Genomic DNA, 16,549 nt, shown 5'->3' with positions numbered 1-16,549 from the left:
GGCTGGCGCCGGGCCGCGCCGGGGGCGGCGGGCAGCCGGGCAGGCCGGTCGGTGGGGAGCGCAGAGACGCTAAGATGGCGGCGTAGCGGCTCCCGGCTCCCCGCTCCCCAGCGCGCAGCCCGCCCCCGGCCGCCATGAAGCTGATCATCCAGGAGACGTACGCCGAGGCCAGCGAGTGGGCCGCCAAGTACATCCGCAACCGGATCGTCCACTTCGGGCCCGGACCGGGCAGGTTTTTCACGCTGGGGCTGCCCACAGGTGGGTGCCGGGGTCGGGAGCGGGGCCGGGCGGCCTGTGCCCGGCGCTGAAGCGGACGTTCCCCGCAGGCAGCACGCCGCTGGGCTGCTACAGGAAGCTGGTGGAGTACTGCCGGAATGGGGACCTCTCCTTCAAGTACGTGAAAACCTTCAACATGGACGAGTACGTGGGTGAGTGCCCGCAGGCACGAAGCGTGTGGCTTTCCTTGTCTGTGTTACTGTATGTCGTGGAATCGCAGAACGCTTTGGGTTGGCAGGGACACCTTCCACTAGCCCAGGTTGCTCATCCAGTCTGGCCTTGCACACCTCCAGGGAGGGGGCATCCACAGCCTCCCTGGGCAACCTGTGCCAGTGTCTCACCACCCTCACCCTAAAAAATATCTTCCTAATGTCCAATCTCAATATTCTCTGCTCTGGTTTGAAACCATTGCCTCTTGTCCTGTCACTACAGGCCCTTATAAATGAATAAATAGATCGGAGCAGGCCAGGTAAGGACCTATCAGCTGGGATTGTGCTGGCTGAGGGGAGAACTTCTTGCTGTCTGTAACTCCCTCAAAGGTGGTTGGAGCCAGGTGGGGGTTGGTCTCTTCTCCCAAGGAGCAAGCAATGGGACAAGAGGAAATTGTGCAAGGGGAGATTTAGGTTGGATATAAGGAATAATTTCTTCCCTAAAAGGGTTGTTAAGGCCTGGCCCAATCTGTCCAGGACAGAGGTGGAGTCCCCATCCCTGGAGAGGCGTCAAAGCTGTGGAGATGTGGTGCTGAGCGCCATGGTTTAGTGGTGACCTGGCAGTGCTGGGTTAGTGGCTGGACTTGATGACAGATGATTTTCCATTCTAAGTGATTCCATGGTTCTATCATTGCAAGCTGAGATAGTGTGCAATATTTACTGCCACCTTTGCTCTGGGGTTATAAAGGTCACTTTAGCTCCAGGTCTCTTACAAGGACCAATGTGTTACCTGCCCTTGCCTAATCCATGTGTGTTCTTGATGAGACAGCAGAGGCTGTTTCCTTTATGAAGCTGTGAAGAAACAGCCACTTCAGAAGAAAAAGTACAGAGAGATTAGTGTGTAAGCCTGAAGCTCCAAAGGTGAAAAACATACAGGCTAAATATTTGCTAAAAGATGTAGTGCTGAGGGCCTTGGTTTAGTGGTGGACTTGCCTGTTCTGGGTTAATGATTGGGCTCCGTGATCTACCAAAATAAATGATCATAGAATGGGTTGGGTTGGAAAGGACCTTCAAGATCATGCAGTTCCAACCTCCCCTGCCATGGGCAGGGATACCTCCCACTAGATCAGGCTGCTCAAGGCCTCATCCAGCCTGGCCTGGAACACCTCCAGAGAGGGGGCAACTGCAACCTCCCGGGGCAACCTGTTCTGGTGTTTTATCATCCTTGCTGTAAAGGATTTGTTCCTTATCTGCAGTCTAATTCTCCCCTCCTCAAGCTTCAATCCATTCTCTCTCATCCTATCACTACAAGGAGATGCTTTAAGGGGCTGCTGGAGCCTTCTCCAGGCTGAACAGCTCCAACTCTCTCAGCCTGTCCCCACAGGGAAGGTTCTCCAGCCCTCTGATCATCTCCATGGCCTCCTCTGGACCTGCTCCAACAGTTCTGTGTCCTTCTTGTGCTGGGGTCACCAGAATTGGATTGAGGTTGAGGGAGTCACAGATGAGACAGGGAAGGCAGTGCTCTGGTACTGAAGCTACTGCATGTAGGTGCTTTATGTCACTGATGACACGTTCAGGTGGTCCTTAGTCGTGCTGTGTTGCCAGGTCTCCCGAGGGATCACCCGGAAAGTTACCACTCCTTCATGTGGAACAACTTCTTCAAGCACATTGACATCTCACCAGAGAACGTTCACATTCTGGATGGGAATGCAGCTGATCTCCAGGCAGAGTGTGAGGCCTTTGAGGACAAAATCAAAGCAGCTGGAGGAATTGAACTCTTTGTTGGAGGTGAGAAGCTGAAAGTCTGTCACCACTGGCAGGAAGCATTCCCTTTCCTTCACCAGCTCCTTTCTGCTTAGGAGAGCTAATTTTCAGTGCAGTTAGTGGGTCTGCAGTGAAAGGCACCCTGTGCTTCATCAGCCTGGGCACTCAGGTGTGCTGGCAGCATTATCTGCTCCCCCAGTTTTAGGTATTTCAGCCCAGTAGGTGAACTGTTGATGAATCGACTAGCAGAACCAGGCAGGGCTAGAACTGTACCAAATACAAACCATACTACAGCTGCCAGGGCTAACAGGAAACTCCTAGGAGCAGTCAAGAGTCCTGTGAGCCAACAGGAGCTCCAGGCAAACTCCTTCCATCACTTTGCCTCAAGATTCTGCCATCAGCTTTGTTTGCTTGTCCCAGCACAGTCAGGGAACAGTCTCTGCTGGCTTCAGAGAGGGCTTTTGCTGTCATTCCCACTAGAAACAAGTTTGATCTTGAGCAGAAGAATTACAAGTGTTTTTCTCAGCTCTAAATCTATTCCTGAGGCAGTGAATGCCCTTCTAATGGGAGTTTGCTTCTGATGTGAACCATTCCAGCCACTGACTCTCTTCTCCAATGGTCTCTGTCACAGGTATTGGCCCTGATGGCCACATTGCCTTCAATGAGCCTGGATCAAGCTTGGTATCCAGGACCCGAGTGAAGACCTTGGCTATGGACACCATCCTGGCTAATGCCAGGTTCTTCGATGGTGACCTCTCCAAAGTCCCCACGATGGCTTTGACAGTTGGAGTAGGCACTGTCATGGATGCCAGAGAGGTTAGGAAAGCAGTGACTGCTGATTCTATAGCACCTCTTGAGCAGGGCTTCCTGAAGCAGCATTGCACCCTACTGGCCTAGGGCAGCTGATGCTGTTCCTGCTGCAGGCAGCTCATGGCTCTTGCTCTGTCTCCCTCTTTGCTCTGCTAGCACTTCATTGTGTGGCCCTCAGCACAGCTGTGATCCATAGGGAGCTGAAAGGTTCTGGTGGCTTTGGTTGAGAACCTCTCTTGGGGAAATACCTGCAAGAATCACTGGTTGGCTTGATGTTACACCAGCATATCATGAAAGCCAAGTGGGGTGGCTTTTAATTAAGTCTACCTTGATTTATACTGATGAAGTCTCAGCATACAGGTGTCTAGCACCTCAGAGTGTCCAAATAATGACAATGACCCAACAGGCTGTGAATGAATTGACAAATGAAACACACCCAGAGCAAACTGTGAGAGAAGTGCCCCTGGGGAGGGTGATGGATGTTGTGCCCTCCTAGGGACCAGGGCAGCTCTCTTGATGTTGAGAGGGTGTGGGCCTCTTCTAGACCCTAACTGGCATATTCTGTATCTCGGAGTCCAGGTGATGATTCTGATCACAGGAGCCCACAAAGCCTTTGCATTGTACAAAGCCATTGAGGAAGGGGTCAATCACATGTGGACAGTGTCTGCTTTCCAGCAGCACCCCAACACTGTGTTTGTGTGTGATGAGGATGCCACACTGGAACTCAGGGTGAAGACAGTGAAGTACTTTAAAGGTGAGTGTTTGAGCAGGCCAAGCAGCTGCTGTAGATGGTTTTTAGATGTTTCTGTTAAATCAGCTGCCAAAGGTTTGCATTCCTCATGTGTAACACCTGGGATGTACAGTGATCATGGGAGCACAAAGGGAATGCTTGGTTCAGGGATTCACAGAATGGGTTGGTTTGGAAGGAACCATCATCTCACTCCACCCCCTCCTGCCATGGGCAGGGACACCTCCCACCAGCCCAGGTTGCTCAAGGCCTCATCCAGCCTGGCTTTGAACACCTCCAGGGAGGGGGCATCCACAGCCTCTCTGGGCAGTCTGTTCCAGTGTCTCACCACCCTCACTGTAAAGAATTTCTTCCTAATTTCCAGTCTAAATTTCCCCTTCTCAATCTTAACATGGGTGTGGGAGCAAAAAAACAAGGATTCTGATAATGCCTCATTCCATTAGCATCCAATCAACAAGAATTTTGCTCTACTTTGTCTAGTTCAGATCCTTTTTTCTTGCTCTATCAGGTTTAATGCTGGTTCACAACAAGCTGGTGGAACCCTTATACAGCATGAAGGAGACAGGAGCAAAAAGCAGCCAGTCCAAGTGTCCATACAGTGATTAACCTGGCTGCCCCGAGGCCTCTGAGCCAGCTTTTCTGTGGAAAACCAGCTGGAAAGAAAGGGAATTGCTGCAGCAACTCCTCTGCTCTTTGTTCTTAAATGATCAGAATGATTCTGTGTTTGCTTCTCTCCACTAAAGAAGATTCAACACCTGCCTTGATTAACCAAAGGAGGATGGATTTCAGTAGCTGTCCCACAAAGCAACACCACTGGCTGATTCTCTTCAGGTGAAGTCAATAGAGGGCAAATTTCATCTCTGACACAGCTGTAATGCTGTGGACTGAAAGCCCCAAAACTTCAAGAGATGTGAAATTCAAATGCTGCAGAAACCAAATGGATGATCACTTTGGAATGTGTTCTTCATGATTTGGACAAGTTCCTCGTGTGTCACCCTCTCCACAATACACCCTTCCATTGTGCCCTTTCAGCTGAGAACTGAGTTCTTTGTTTCTCTGGAGAAGAGAAAGCTCCAGCATCACCTAAGAGCAGCATGCATCACAGCTGCTCAACCAGCAGAAGGATAAAGCCAGGCTCTCCTGGGCAGTGTGCAGTGAAAGATGAGAAGAGACAAGGGGACTCCAGACTGGATACAAGGACAAAATCTGCCCCTGGGGCAGGCTGCAGAGGGGTTGTGCAGACTGTCATAGATTCACAGATTGGGTTGGGTTGGAAGGGACCCTAAAGATCATCTACTTCCTGCCCCCCTGCCATGGGTAGGGACACTATGCAGGTTGCTCAAGGCCTCATCCAGTCAGGCTTTGATCACCTCCAGGGAGGGGGCATCCATGACGAAACCATGTCTAAGCCCTGCTTTGAGCCAGTTGTTGGGACTTGAGACCATCTGAGCAAAGGGGAGGTGAGGCCATAGTGCTGATGACATGGCACTGTTCATGCAGTTAATGGTTTCATTTACACCAGTGTGATTTCAATTGGTATTGCACAAGAAGCTGTACTCACTGGTGGGTTTGGAAGCTCTCCAGAGGAGACTCCACAACCTCTCTAGGCAGCCTGCTTCAGCACCCTCACACCAAAGAAATTTCTCCTCCTGGGTTCCAGTTTGTGCCCATTGTCCCTTGTCCTGTGACTGGGCACCACTAACAAGAGTCTGGCCCCGTCCTCTTTGCAACCTCCCCCCCCACCCTGCCCTCCTTTAGCTCTTGCTGAGCATTGAGTGAGGCTACTCTTCCCCAGGTCTCTCAGCCTTTCCTCCTCAGAGATGTTCCAGGTCCCTCAGCACCTTTGTGGCCTCCACTGGACTCTCTCCTATTGTTCTTTTGTCTCTTTTGACCTGGGGAGCCCACAGTTGGACCCAATACTGTAGCTGTGGCCTCACTGGGGCAATATCCTTGTTATCAGGTGAGGGGCAGGACAAAGGGGGCAGCACTGATTTCTGTACACAGATTTTGTAAGCTTTTGATCTCTAATGGAACTTTCTAGAGTAAATGTCTTAATTTTTACTAAATGCTCCCACTGCCTATACCAGTGAAACATGGAACAGTTTGGGGATGAACAGGACTCCCAATGCCACCTTTGAACAGTGCAAAACCCTCAAAGCACACAGAGAGCTCTTCTTCTGCCCAAGATCTCTCTGACCTAGAACCAGAGCTCTGTTTGCAGTTTGGTAGGAACAGCTGCTGCTGCTTCTGCTTCAGGAGCTCCCTGCCTGGTCCAGTGTTTGCTGGCAGGTTTCCAGCAGACACCTGCTCTAGTTCTGGCCTGCCAGGCAGCAGCCATTTCCCACTAAACAAGTGGGGATCTTTAAAAGCAAAATGAGGTTGCAGTTAGATTGCATCACAAAGTATCTGCAAGCAATCTAATGCTCTATGTATGGACAGAAAAGGAGCAAGGGGAGAAAAACGATGAGGAAGAAACTGCTTCACATTACAGTAGTTACCTGCCATGCTCTCTGCTAGTTTTAGCTGTGCCACCTTTGCAACACCAGCTGATTGTCCTGAGTCCTTCTGTCCCCTTCCAGGAGGGTCTGTTCACCTCACTGGAGAAAACAGAAGCTCCAGACCTGAGTGGCCAGAATTCATAGTCAGGGGGGTGTCTGCATCACCATTCCTCCTCTCCCCACACAGAGCTCCTGGAAGTAGATGGTTCACTGCAACATCTTCAAAGACTTCACTACAGCACTGGTACTCTGCTAGCTCTAGCAGACATCCCCAGCCTTGGATTGTTACCCTAACATACCCTGTGGTGTCCAGACCCTGCCCTCAGCCCACCTGTGGTTTGGCAGAAGGGACCTTCCTGGCTTCCTGTAGGTTTAGGAGATCCAATGCCATTTCCTCTCTGCCGGCAGGAAAGCAGAGTTGAAGCACAGACTTCTCCTCCTCAGAAACACTGCCCACATGAGCAGCTTAGCAGGAAGAAAGCCTCTTCCAAAAGCAGGCAGCTGTGGGATGTAGGCTGAAGAAACAAATGGTGGCCAGTGGAGAGCCCATGGGGATGGCAGCTCAAAGCTGGCTCCATCCAACAGAAATGCCCAAGGGGACTGCAGCAACCCCAGAGTTGTCTCACAACAGCCACCACCTATCGGTCAGGGGCTTGCATGGTCTCCCAGAGAAAACCAGGGCTCTTTGTTGGGTGTGAGGACACTTTACACACATCAGCCTCCAAACATCCATCAGCAGAATGCATCTTGTACCAGCTTCCCTCAAGAGCTTTGTGCAAGCCCAAGCCTGCTCCACGTCACTCTAGAGACACCCTGTGGCGCACAAGCTCTACCCAGACACTGCCCTACCCGTGCCACAATGAAGACAAGCAGGGAGACTCTTTACTTTCTTAAAGTGAATTTAGTGCATGTGAAAGGTGTAGGAAACACGAGTTGTACACAAATGTAAACTTCCCCTACACGCTGTCCTACAGCCTAAAGCAAGTCAAAAGATCCACCTTGACCAGCTCTTCTCTTTGCAGTCACTGCCACGCCTAACAGCACAGGCTCTGATGGTCTGTGAAAGGAGCTCAAATCAGCTGATTGTGGCCAGAGAGCCGAGTTTACTAGCAAATTTATTTAGTGTCAGTCAAAACTAAGTGAAAGTTGTTCAGTTTCTGAAGAGCCTGCCAGCTCCTGAGCCACCCACCCCCACCTCCATTCTCTGAGCACAGCACATGCAGGTTTCATTTGAAAATACTACTCTTTTTTCTTTTTTAATGCAAGTGGAAAAAAAACTTCTACAAAAATTAGTATCTCCCTCTAGGAATTACTGAATGCTCCCAAAAATACTTACTGAGCTTTCAGGGGGCGGGACGGGGAGGAAACAAATTTGGTTCTTCAAATAAACTGAGGTGCCAAGACACTGGAAATAAAAGGATCTAGTCCAGAAACAAAACTATCAATTTCCCTGGAACTATCACATTTAATCAGTGAAGAGTTAGTAAAAAATAAATTACTTCTCCATCCAAGAAGGTAGCTTTCAGTATCTTGAAGAATGCAAGTTAACCTCAACATAAAAACGTGTTTCAAGATCTGGTACCTTTCACCCTCTTGCTGGCCAAATGCTCTGCCCACAGCCTTACCACTCATCACTGTCAGAATAAGGAGAGGCCACAGGCATGAACACAAGAGCAACGCTGAGATGAGTCCTCAGACTGATCCTGGAGATGGCTGTTGGTCACTTTCTGCCCCAACACTCAGCAAAGCAAAGACTCAGACGTTACAGCCAGCACTATGGGGGTTATGGATTATGTTAAACGCCTCCATTGCTTTCCAGAGCAACGGGGCAGAAAATGCCACAGAAGCAACAAAATCAGTTGCTAAACACAGGAGAAATTCTCTGTATCAGAAAGCTTGCCCTGTACAACTAGCAACAGCTCCACACAGAGCAGCACAGCTATGACACAACTGCCTTAAGCCCCACCAGGGACACCAGACCAGATCCTGGGAAGGTCAGCAGTCTCACTGAAGGACCCTCCCCCCTCACAGTGTCTATGCTGTGGGCCCTCAGTTTTGTTTGCTTTTGAAAAAGGAACCTCTTAGTATGTGTTTTTCCAGTAATTTCCCAACTTGTGACTGGTTGCATCTCTTGAGATGATGATTAGGGCCCTCCATAGCGACCCTGAGCACAGTATGGGTAGAATGGTCTCTTGGTTTTGGCAACAGCCTCTGAAAGGTGGTGTCCTGCAGTGCAAGGTAGTTATCAATTCCTCTGCCACGCAATGGAAGTGAGAAACAAACTTGACACAAAAACGGAAAGCATCTCTGGTTTGTTCAGCTTGTGTTGCTGGAGAAAGCTACTCATCTTCATCTTCATCTTCCCAGAACTCACCATCAATGTGCATAGCCTGAAACAACCTGCAAGGCAGCCAAGAACGGACATCAGGATGTGAAAAAAAACAGAAAACCCCACAGTATGTTAAAAAAAATAGGAAGAAAAAGGAAAAGCAGTCTGTGAGCAAAGCCACAGGAGCACCAAGTTTCACTTGTTTGCACTATCATAAACCACACACTGCAGGCCTCAGGCTCAGCTAAAATGACTCTGCACTTGTACAGCACCTCACAGCAGAAGGTTTTACAGCACCTTACAGACATGATTCATAGAAGGGGTTGGGTTGGAAAGGACCTTAAAGATCACAGAGTTCCAACCCCTCTGCAGTGAGCAGAGACATCCTCCAGTAAATCAGGTTTCTCAGAGCCTTATCAAGCGTGACCTTGAATATCTGCAGGGATGGGGCCTCAACTACCTCCCTGGGCAGCCTGTTGCAGTCTTCCATTGCCCTCATGGGGAAGAACTTGTTCCTAACACCCACTCCTTTCAGGGAGCTGTAGAGAGTGAGGTCTGCCCTCAGCCTCCTTGCCTCCAGCAAGCAGCACGCATAAATACAGACCTGTTAAAGCACGGGGAAGATGGGTCATGAAAGTGCCTGTAGGGGTTCACCCTCGACAGGGAGCCCATACAAAGCCAGCAGAAGTACTGCCTGCAGCCAGTGCATGTCATCTTGTTACAGCCATCTAGCTTCTGAGGGGAAGGAAACAAGAAAGAGCAGTAAGAAAATCTTACCAGGTCAGTCCTCAGGCCTATCCCTATAGAATAGCCCCCAAACCCACATCAGCTCATCAATGTTGTACCCAGACTCTCTGGTCACTCTGGGATTTTTTCATGGTTCAAAGGAAGGAGGAGCTAGAATCACAGAACTGCAAATTACACTGGGAATGGGTGTTTTGCTGAAGCTAGTTGCACTGCCTGGCTGTAGTCTGGGACACATGGAGAATAAAGGGATCCATATGGATCCAGGGTCAAAATGGATTCATGGAACGGTTTGGGTTGGAAAAGACCTTAAAGATCATCCAGCTCCAACCCTTGTGCCATAGGCAGAGACATCTCCCACTACACCATGTTGCTCCAGACCCCATCCAACACAGCCTTGAACACCTCCAGGGATTTTCCCTTCCCTGGTGAACCTGGATCCTACAAATACATCTCTGTCCCAGCCCACACCCAGAACTCACTTAATTTACACAAGTTTCCCTCAAGAGTTCCTCTGATTCTTCAGCCTTTCCCCTGCCCGCTCACCTCTATGTGAGTACCACAGCAAGGACAGGACTTGGAGTTCTTCTCCAGCCACTCTTTACTCTCCATCTCCTCCAGGGCTTTCTGAATCACTCGTTTGCCATACCGCTGTTCCAAAAACCTTTTAGTTGCTTCATCCGCTTCTAAATACTCATTCCGTAGATCTGCTAATTTCTCTGAGGAACACAACAACAAACCCCACACCCAAATCAAAACCCTTTGGAATAGATGACAGAAAGTTCAACTGATAACAGCTTAGATTGGTCTTAAAGAAAATTCACATCATTAAGTAAAAGCTGTTGGAATACGTGTGCCCTGTGCAGCAGTCTCTGCTCCTGCTCTGGCAGGGGGCTTGGACTCCATGATCTCTGCAGGTCCCTTCCAACCCCTCACATTCTCTGATCTATGATCTTTTTTAATATTAAAAAGATAAGAATATTAAAATCCCTCTACCTCAAAAGTCAACTTTTCTACACTTTTGTTCCAAAAGAGAGCAGCTGATGGAATCAGAACAGGTCTAACATGCAAGATCAAACTGAAATACTCTTTTTTGAGCATACATGTAGCTTTTTCACGTGATTTTGAGGCCAACATCCTAGCTCACCTTCTGCAGGGAGATTGGACAAGTTTACCTCTGAGGGTCCCTTCCAACCTGATGCAACCTGTGAATCTAGAGAAGCACCCACCTGATTCCAATGTCAACTCTGCCAACAGAAATAAATGGGTGGACAGAAAAAGGTGAAAAAAAGGCAAAGCCCAGGGCATCTAAAAGTCTTTTTCTCTCGGTACAGACTCAAAGCACTCGCCAGTCAGCAGTTTGGGGATTTCCTGAGCTGTGGTTGTCCTCAAAGGAGCACTTTTTAATTGTGAGCACCAGACCTGCTCCAGATAAATGTCTAATCTTTCAGCAAGCTCAAGTGGTGATGAGCTTCCTTGCTTAATTCCTGACTTCCAGCCTTTTTCCACAGAAACCATGGCAGGGGGGTTGGAACTAGATGATCCTTGTGGTCCCTTCCAACCCTGACTGATTCTATGATACTATGAAAACTTAATGGTTTCTTGATCCGTTTCTGAACCAGGATGACTCACCTGCAGTAACCTTGCAGGGAGAGACCCCATGATAGGTCATTCTGCAAAGAGTACAGAAAGCATAGTTGCAGCAGGAGCAGATGCCCATGGTGCAGCCTGGTTCTTGCATGACCGGCGTCTGGCAGCCTGGGCGAGGGCAGTAGACGACGTCTGCCATCAGGTCCAGGCTGGACTGCAGCAGCAGGCGGTCGTAGCGTGCAAACAGCTCCTCCCCAACCAGCTCCTTCACCTAAACAGACACAGAAGATCACACAGGTCAAACTCTGAGCCTGCTGTGCTCAGAACAGCAGGGCAGTGCTTCCCCTGTGCTCAGCTGTGAGGCCACAGCTTGAGTACTGGGGTCAATTTCAGGCCCCTCACTCCAAGAAGGACATTTGAGGGGCTGGAGTGTGTCCAGAAAAGGGCAACAATGCTGGGGAAGGATCTGGAGAACAGGGCTGGTGAGGAGCAGCTGAGGGAACTGGGGTTGTTTAGTCTGGAGAAGAGGAGGCTGAAGGGAGACCTCATTGCTCTCTACAACTCCCTGAAAGGAAGCTGGAGTGAGGTGGGGGTTGGTCTCTTCTCCCAAGGAACAAGCAATAGCACAAGAGAAAGCAGCCTCAAGTTGCCACAGGAGTAGTTTAGGTTGGATTTAAGGAACAATTTCTTCCCCAACAGGTTTGTCAAGGCCTGGCCCAGGCTGCCCAGGGCAATGGTGAAGTCCCCATTGCTGGAGGGGTTTCAAAGCTGTGGAGATGTGGTGCTGAGGGACATGGTTCAGTGGTGACCTGGCAGTGCTGGGTTAACTTAATCTTGGAGGTCTCCTCCAGCCTGAACCAGTTCTCTGATTCATCAATCACCTCTCACAACCTTTATTACCTGGCCAGGAGTAGCAACAGAAGAACACTTTGGCTCTGGACAGTTGAGGCAGTGGACCTGCCCATCTCTGATCTGTATTTCAAAGTAGTCCTTCAGGCAGGCTTTGCAGTAGACATGGCTGCACTCACTGAAGTACATGCACTCACTGCCCAGCTTCTCACAGAAGCAGATATTGCACAGGTACATCTTGCTGTTAAAGCACTTCCTCCTCTGAGCCTGGTCAAAGTCCAAGATCTCCCTAATCAGGCTGGACAAGGACTCCACATCCTGCACGGCTCTTGCATCGATGAGTTCTCCTTCAGCTGCAGCAGAGCCTGCTGCTCCACCACTGTCCTCCTCAGTGCCAACCAAAGGTGTCCTATTCTGTCCACTGCCTTGATGGCACATTTTTAGCTCGTAGGGGGAGGAAATATTCAGGTAACTCAAGGTTTCCTCCTTCAGAAACTGCATCCAAGCAAACAGGACCACGCAGCCTCGATTCTCTTCCCACAGATTGTCCAAGTGTTTGCAAAGGGCACTGAGCTGGGGAAGAAGAAACAATTCCAGGTGTCAGCAAGGCTGGACAGCTTGTTACTGCTTTCCTCTCCCTTAGCCTATACTCAGCTTTCACATTCTGGAGTGTTTATATATCCATAAAACAGATGTAAAAACAATCACAGAATCAGGACTGGTTTGGGTGGGAAGGTTCAGCTTTTCACCCACCAGCACCCTAAAGTCCTTCTCCACTGGGCTGCTCTCCAACCCTCTGTGCCCCAACCTGCCTCAACCCAGGGGCAGGACCTTGCACTTGGCCTTGTTGAACCGTAAGACATTCACAAAGGCCCATTTACTCAGCTTGTCAAGGTCCCTCTGGCCCTGCCACCTGCAGCACTCAGCTTGGTGTCATTGTCAAACCTGCTGAGAGTTCGCTCAATCCCACCATCCACATCACTGGTGAAGATACCAACAGCACTGGTCCTAGCAGGGACCCCTGTGGGACACCACTTGCCACCAACCTCCATCTGGACATTGAGTCCTTGACCACCACCCTCTGGATGCACCCATCCAACCAGTTCCTCATCCACTGAGCCAGCAGATCCCTATCCCAATGTACAGAGAAGGACATTGTGAGAGATGTGTGACAGAGGCTCAGAGATGCGAGCTCTCAATCCTCAGAATGGTGACCAACCAAAACCAAAGAGGAAACCAAAGAGCCAACAGCAAGAGTGATGTAATTACATCTTAATTTCACCATCATCTACTACATGAACATTCAACAGCACACTGTGAACTGTTAGTGATGGACTCAGAATCACAAAAGCTCTGTTAAAATGGTAGGAGAAGTGTTTTGCAAACCTGGGCTTGGGAGAGCCATTTCCCACTGAGGGTGAACACAGGTGGGGAGGTTGATGGGTAGTCTGGTGGGAGCTCAAAGTTCAGCACAAGGGGAGGCAGGAAGCAAACGGTGTACTCAAACTTGTTGCTCTGCAGGCTCTCCATGGAACTGCCTGGAGCAGAGAGCATTGAGACAGTCTGAGAAATAACATGAAAACTAAAGATCCACAGCTGTTTATGACAAGAAATCTCTGCCTGTTTGATAAACTTCTGAGTTTAAAATTATTTGTTCAACCCTAAATAACAGAACTTCTCAGTGCAGTAAAACTCCCTGGGGTTGTATGGATATGCTTAAATCAGCAAGCACCACTGTGAAACATCCCCTGTGCTGCAGAACATCCTCTCCTGCACAAACCCAGAACCTAGAAAGACACTCACCGGTAGGTGAGGGCCTGACCTGCTGCAGAGCAACTCTGCAGAGAAGGACCTGAGAGTGCTGGTGGACAAGGTCACCATGAACCTGCAAATGGGTCCTCATGGCCAAGGCGTCATGGGGCACATAAAGAAGAGTGTGGCCAGCAGGTTGAGGGAGGTTCTCTTCCACCTCTGCCCTGGTGAGGCCACAGCTGCAGTACGGGGCCCAGTTCTGGGCTCCCCAGTTCAAGAGAGGAGTACTGGAGAGAGTCCAGTGAAGGCTACAAAGATGCTGAGTGGCCTGGAGCATCTCTGTGAGGAGGAAAGGCTGAGAGCCCTGGGGCTGTTGAGCCTGAAGAAGAGCAACATGAGATGGGATCTGCTCAATGCTCAGCAAGAGCTAAAGGACCTGTGGTGAGCAAGAACTAATGGACCTGTGGCAGCAAGAGGATGGGGCCAGACGCTTGTCAAAGGGGCAACAAGCACAAACTAGAACCCAGGAGGTTCCACCTGAACAGGAGGAAAAAGTTCTTTGGTGTGAGGGTGCTGGAGGCCTGAAGCAGGCTGCCTAGAGAGGTTGTGAAGTCTCCTTCTCTGGAGAGCTTCCAACTCCGCCTGGTCATTGTGATCCTGGGCAAGCTGCTGTGGCTGCCCCTGCTTTAGCAGGGGGATTGGACTTGATGATTCTCAGAAGTCCTTTCCAACCCCACCATGCTGGGATTCTGGGTTCTGTGATATCCTCAAGGAAAAACCAAAATAATAAATGAAGTCAAGTATTCAGAAGAAATGCTGTTATTCCCCTCTAATTCTGAAGAGGTTTTATGTAGGAGGATGAAAACTACACAGAAATAAACCCCAACAACACCCCAAGCAGAGGGCAGTCAGTCACGGCTCTCTCTGCTCAGTGCTCCTACAGGTCACTAAAGCAGTAACCACCTAAGTATATACCAGAGACTTAGCTTGGTTAAAGAGAATTTTGAGAAAGAATGCTTTGGGCTGGAAGGAACCTTCAAAGGTCATCTAGTGTAACTCCCAGTGAGATAGCACAAAACTTCTCAACTCACCACTCACAAAAATTTTGAAGTTTTGGGGCAACTCCAGACAAATCCTTGTTTCTCCTCCTTGGGCAGACTCTGCTCTCTTGAACTCATCTTCATCATAAATGCTGGCCAGAGCCAGCAGCTCATCCTCCTGAGCTTCTTTATCTTCTGAAGACATTTAAATATCCTGTGGAGTTAAGACCACACTACAAGATCAGCTCAGCTAGCATATCTTCTGCTGATTATTCATCTGAGAGGTACAGTTTATACTACTGTCAGATATAGAACCCAAAGTAACTGAGGTAAAACAATGCCAAATACAACCAAGCTGTTAGTATAGGTTGAAAAAAATCCTTTGGAAGCATTTAAAACAGGATGAAAAACATAGTGGAAATGGTCTGAAAAGGTAATGGGGGAAAAAACCCAACCCAAACAACAAAACACTTCGCCAAAACATTGAAGAGTCAGATAGGAAACTGTTAGTGGGTAAGGAGGGGGCAAAAATGAAATACATGATGGCAAAAGTGACACAGGGACATTTCATTAATGCTTGAAAGGGAAAACAGACCCAAAAAAACCCAAACAAACCAACCAAAACAAACCCAAAACCCCAAGGAATTAGCAGCCCTTGTCAGTGTTCTAAAACAAGGAAGCAAACAATCCCATTTATGATTAAAGTTGTTGAAGATATCAGTGAAAGCTTCAAATCCTACAGAGGGATCTTACAGATGCACTCCTAGACCACTTCAGGTCTAGATTCGGGGGGAAACACCCACGTTTAATGGATTACCTTTGTACTCACAACCGAGCCGTTGCAGGGACTGGTTGCTGGCCAAGGGCAGCCACGCTAGCAGGGCCCGAACAGAGTCCCTGGGCATTCCTTTGGGACAACTAGAGGTCGGAAGCTTTTTCTCGTAGAAGGCAGGAAAAAGGTTGACTTCTGTTGTGGAAGCGCACAAGGTTACGGCAGGGGTACTCCTGAGCTGCCTGCAGCCAAACAAGCAAACACACAACTCAGAGGGAATAAAGTCCTCTCAGCACTCTCGTGTGAGCACCAACAAACGTTACACCTGACAACTCAGAGCAAGCTAGGGTTTTTTTTTCTAGCTCAAATAGCAGCAACTCGTTTCTGTGTGTTAAGTTGCGGCAGCTGCAACCCCGACAAGGGCCTCGGTTAACTGAGCAGAGATCCCACCCTGCCGCTTTCCCCCAGCCCACGCAGGGACATGCTTCGCTTTTAAGCGACGAAAAGCTAGCACCAGGAAGAAAGAAACCCCAAAACACAGGCAGGGAGTGGTGGAAAGAGGAGAACAGAACACCAAACCCGCATTCTCACGTCAAGCTGCCCCCAACAAGAAACTGTACAACTCTTATTCCAGTTCCAGCATCTCCATCCCTTCGCCGGCAGCTCTGCTGCAGCAAAAGGAGAGCACAGCAGCACGCCAGCCCTCCCAGCACCCTCACCCCGTCTCGCTAGCGCTCCGGGGCTGGCCGGGAGGCCCGGCCCACTCCGGCTGCCCCGCACCCCACCCGCCCAGTGCTGCCGCCCACCACCCCTCGCCGCTTCTTCCCAGCACAGCCCGCTCCTGCTCCTGCACCTCCGCCCGGGCCGCCAGGGCCTGCCCCCTCTCACCGGTTACCCTCAGGCGCCGGCGTGGAGCCCCGGGGCCGGCGCGGCGGGGCAGGGCCGGGCGCGGCGCAGCCCAGCCCCTCACGGCCCTGAGGGAAGTGGGAAGCGGCTGCGGGGCGGAGACAGCAGCCCAGCTCCGGCCTCGGCCCCGCCGCTGCAGCGCCCCCAGCGCCCCGGAGGGACGAAGGCGCCCGCCTGAGGTCGCAGCCCGGCCCGGGGCAGGTCGGTGCGGCCCTGCGGATATACGCGCTCTGCAGTGAACGCCGCCAAGCTCAGGGCAGCCTCCGCCTAAGCCCTACCCTCACCGAGAAGCCCCCGCCCCCCCTGCATTAGCTCTACCTCA

The 16,549-nt window shown here is 50.2% G+C and overlaps 2 protein-coding genes across 4 annotated transcripts; one reads left to right on the top strand and one right to left on the bottom strand.

Annotated features, from left to right (window-relative positions):
• Window positions 1–5,813, top strand: GNPDA1 (glucosamine-6-phosphate deaminase 1). Its single transcript, XM_068158933.1, has 6 exons — window positions 1–258; window positions 327–428; window positions 2,031–2,213; window positions 2,821–3,005; window positions 3,579–3,753; window positions 4,256–5,813. The coding sequence occupies exons 1-6, from the start codon at window positions 135–137 to the stop codon at window positions 4,351–4,353; spliced, it is 867 nt and encodes a 288-aa protein (XP_068015034.1). The 5' UTR covers window positions 1–134; the 3' UTR covers window positions 4,354–5,813.
• Window positions 5,814–7,341: 1,528 nt separating this feature from the next.
• Window positions 7,342–16,292, bottom strand: RNF14 (ring finger protein 14). 3 transcript variants are annotated; one of them, XM_068158916.1, is made up of 9 exons: window positions 16,210–16,292; window positions 15,367–15,563; window positions 14,601–14,763; window positions 13,144–13,295; window positions 11,809–12,330; window positions 10,951–11,179; window positions 9,865–10,037; window positions 9,179–9,309; window positions 7,342–8,645 (listed from the first exon to the last, which is right to left on the bottom strand). In XM_068158916.1, exons 3-9 carry the CDS (start codon window positions 14,752–14,754, stop codon window positions 8,585–8,587), a joined length of 1,422 nt encoding a protein of 473 aa, XP_068015017.1. In that variant the 5' UTR covers window positions 14,755–14,763; window positions 15,367–15,563; window positions 16,210–16,292; the 3' UTR covers window positions 7,342–8,584. The 3 variants fall into 3 exon arrangements, with proteins under 3 accessions (XP_068015017.1, XP_068015019.1, XP_068015025.1); XM_068158918.1 differs by having other exon boundaries at window positions 16,217–16,234; XM_068158924.1 differs by lacking the exons at window positions 15,367–15,563; window positions 16,210–16,292 and having other exon boundaries at window positions 14,608–14,694.
• Window positions 16,293–16,549: the final 257 nt, after the last annotated feature.

Source organism: Melanerpes formicivorus, unplaced genomic scaffold (assembly GCF_026170545.1).
Source record: "Melanerpes formicivorus ecotype bairdi unplaced genomic scaffold, bMelFor1.0.p_v2 SCAF_2, whole genome shotgun sequence".
In the NCBI taxonomy this organism is placed as follows: Eukaryota; Metazoa; Chordata; class Aves; order Piciformes; family Picidae; genus Melanerpes; species Melanerpes formicivorus.
This window is presented reverse-complemented; position numbering and strand designations above follow the sequence as displayed.

Bases quoted from the DNA above. Each gene is read 5' to 3' on its own strand.
- GNPDA1 (XM_068158933.1), top strand. From the start codon at position 135: ATGAAGCTGATCATCCAGGAGACGTACGCCGAGGCCAGCGAGTGGGCC. The intron at 259-326 runs GTGGGTGCCGGG...CGTTCCCCGCAG, and splicing joins CACGCTGGGGCTGCCCACAG to GCAGCACGCCGCTGGGCTGC. The intron at 3,754-4,255 runs GTGAGTGTTTGA...TTGCTCTATCAG, and splicing joins GACAGTGAAGTACTTTAAAG to GTTTAATGCTGGTTCACAAC.
- RNF14 (XM_068158916.1), bottom strand. From the start codon at position 14,754: ATGTCTTCAGAAGATAAAGAAGCTCAGGAGGATGAGCTGCTGGCTCTG. The intron at 11,180-11,808 runs GTAATAAAGGTT...GTGTCTGTTTAG, and splicing joins CTGTTGCTACTCCTGGCCAG to GTGAAGGAGCTGGTTGGGGA. The intron at 8,646-9,178 runs GTCTGTATTTAT...GCTGCCTTGCAG, and splicing joins TCTTCCCCGTGCTTTAACAG to GTTGTTTCAGGCTATGCACA.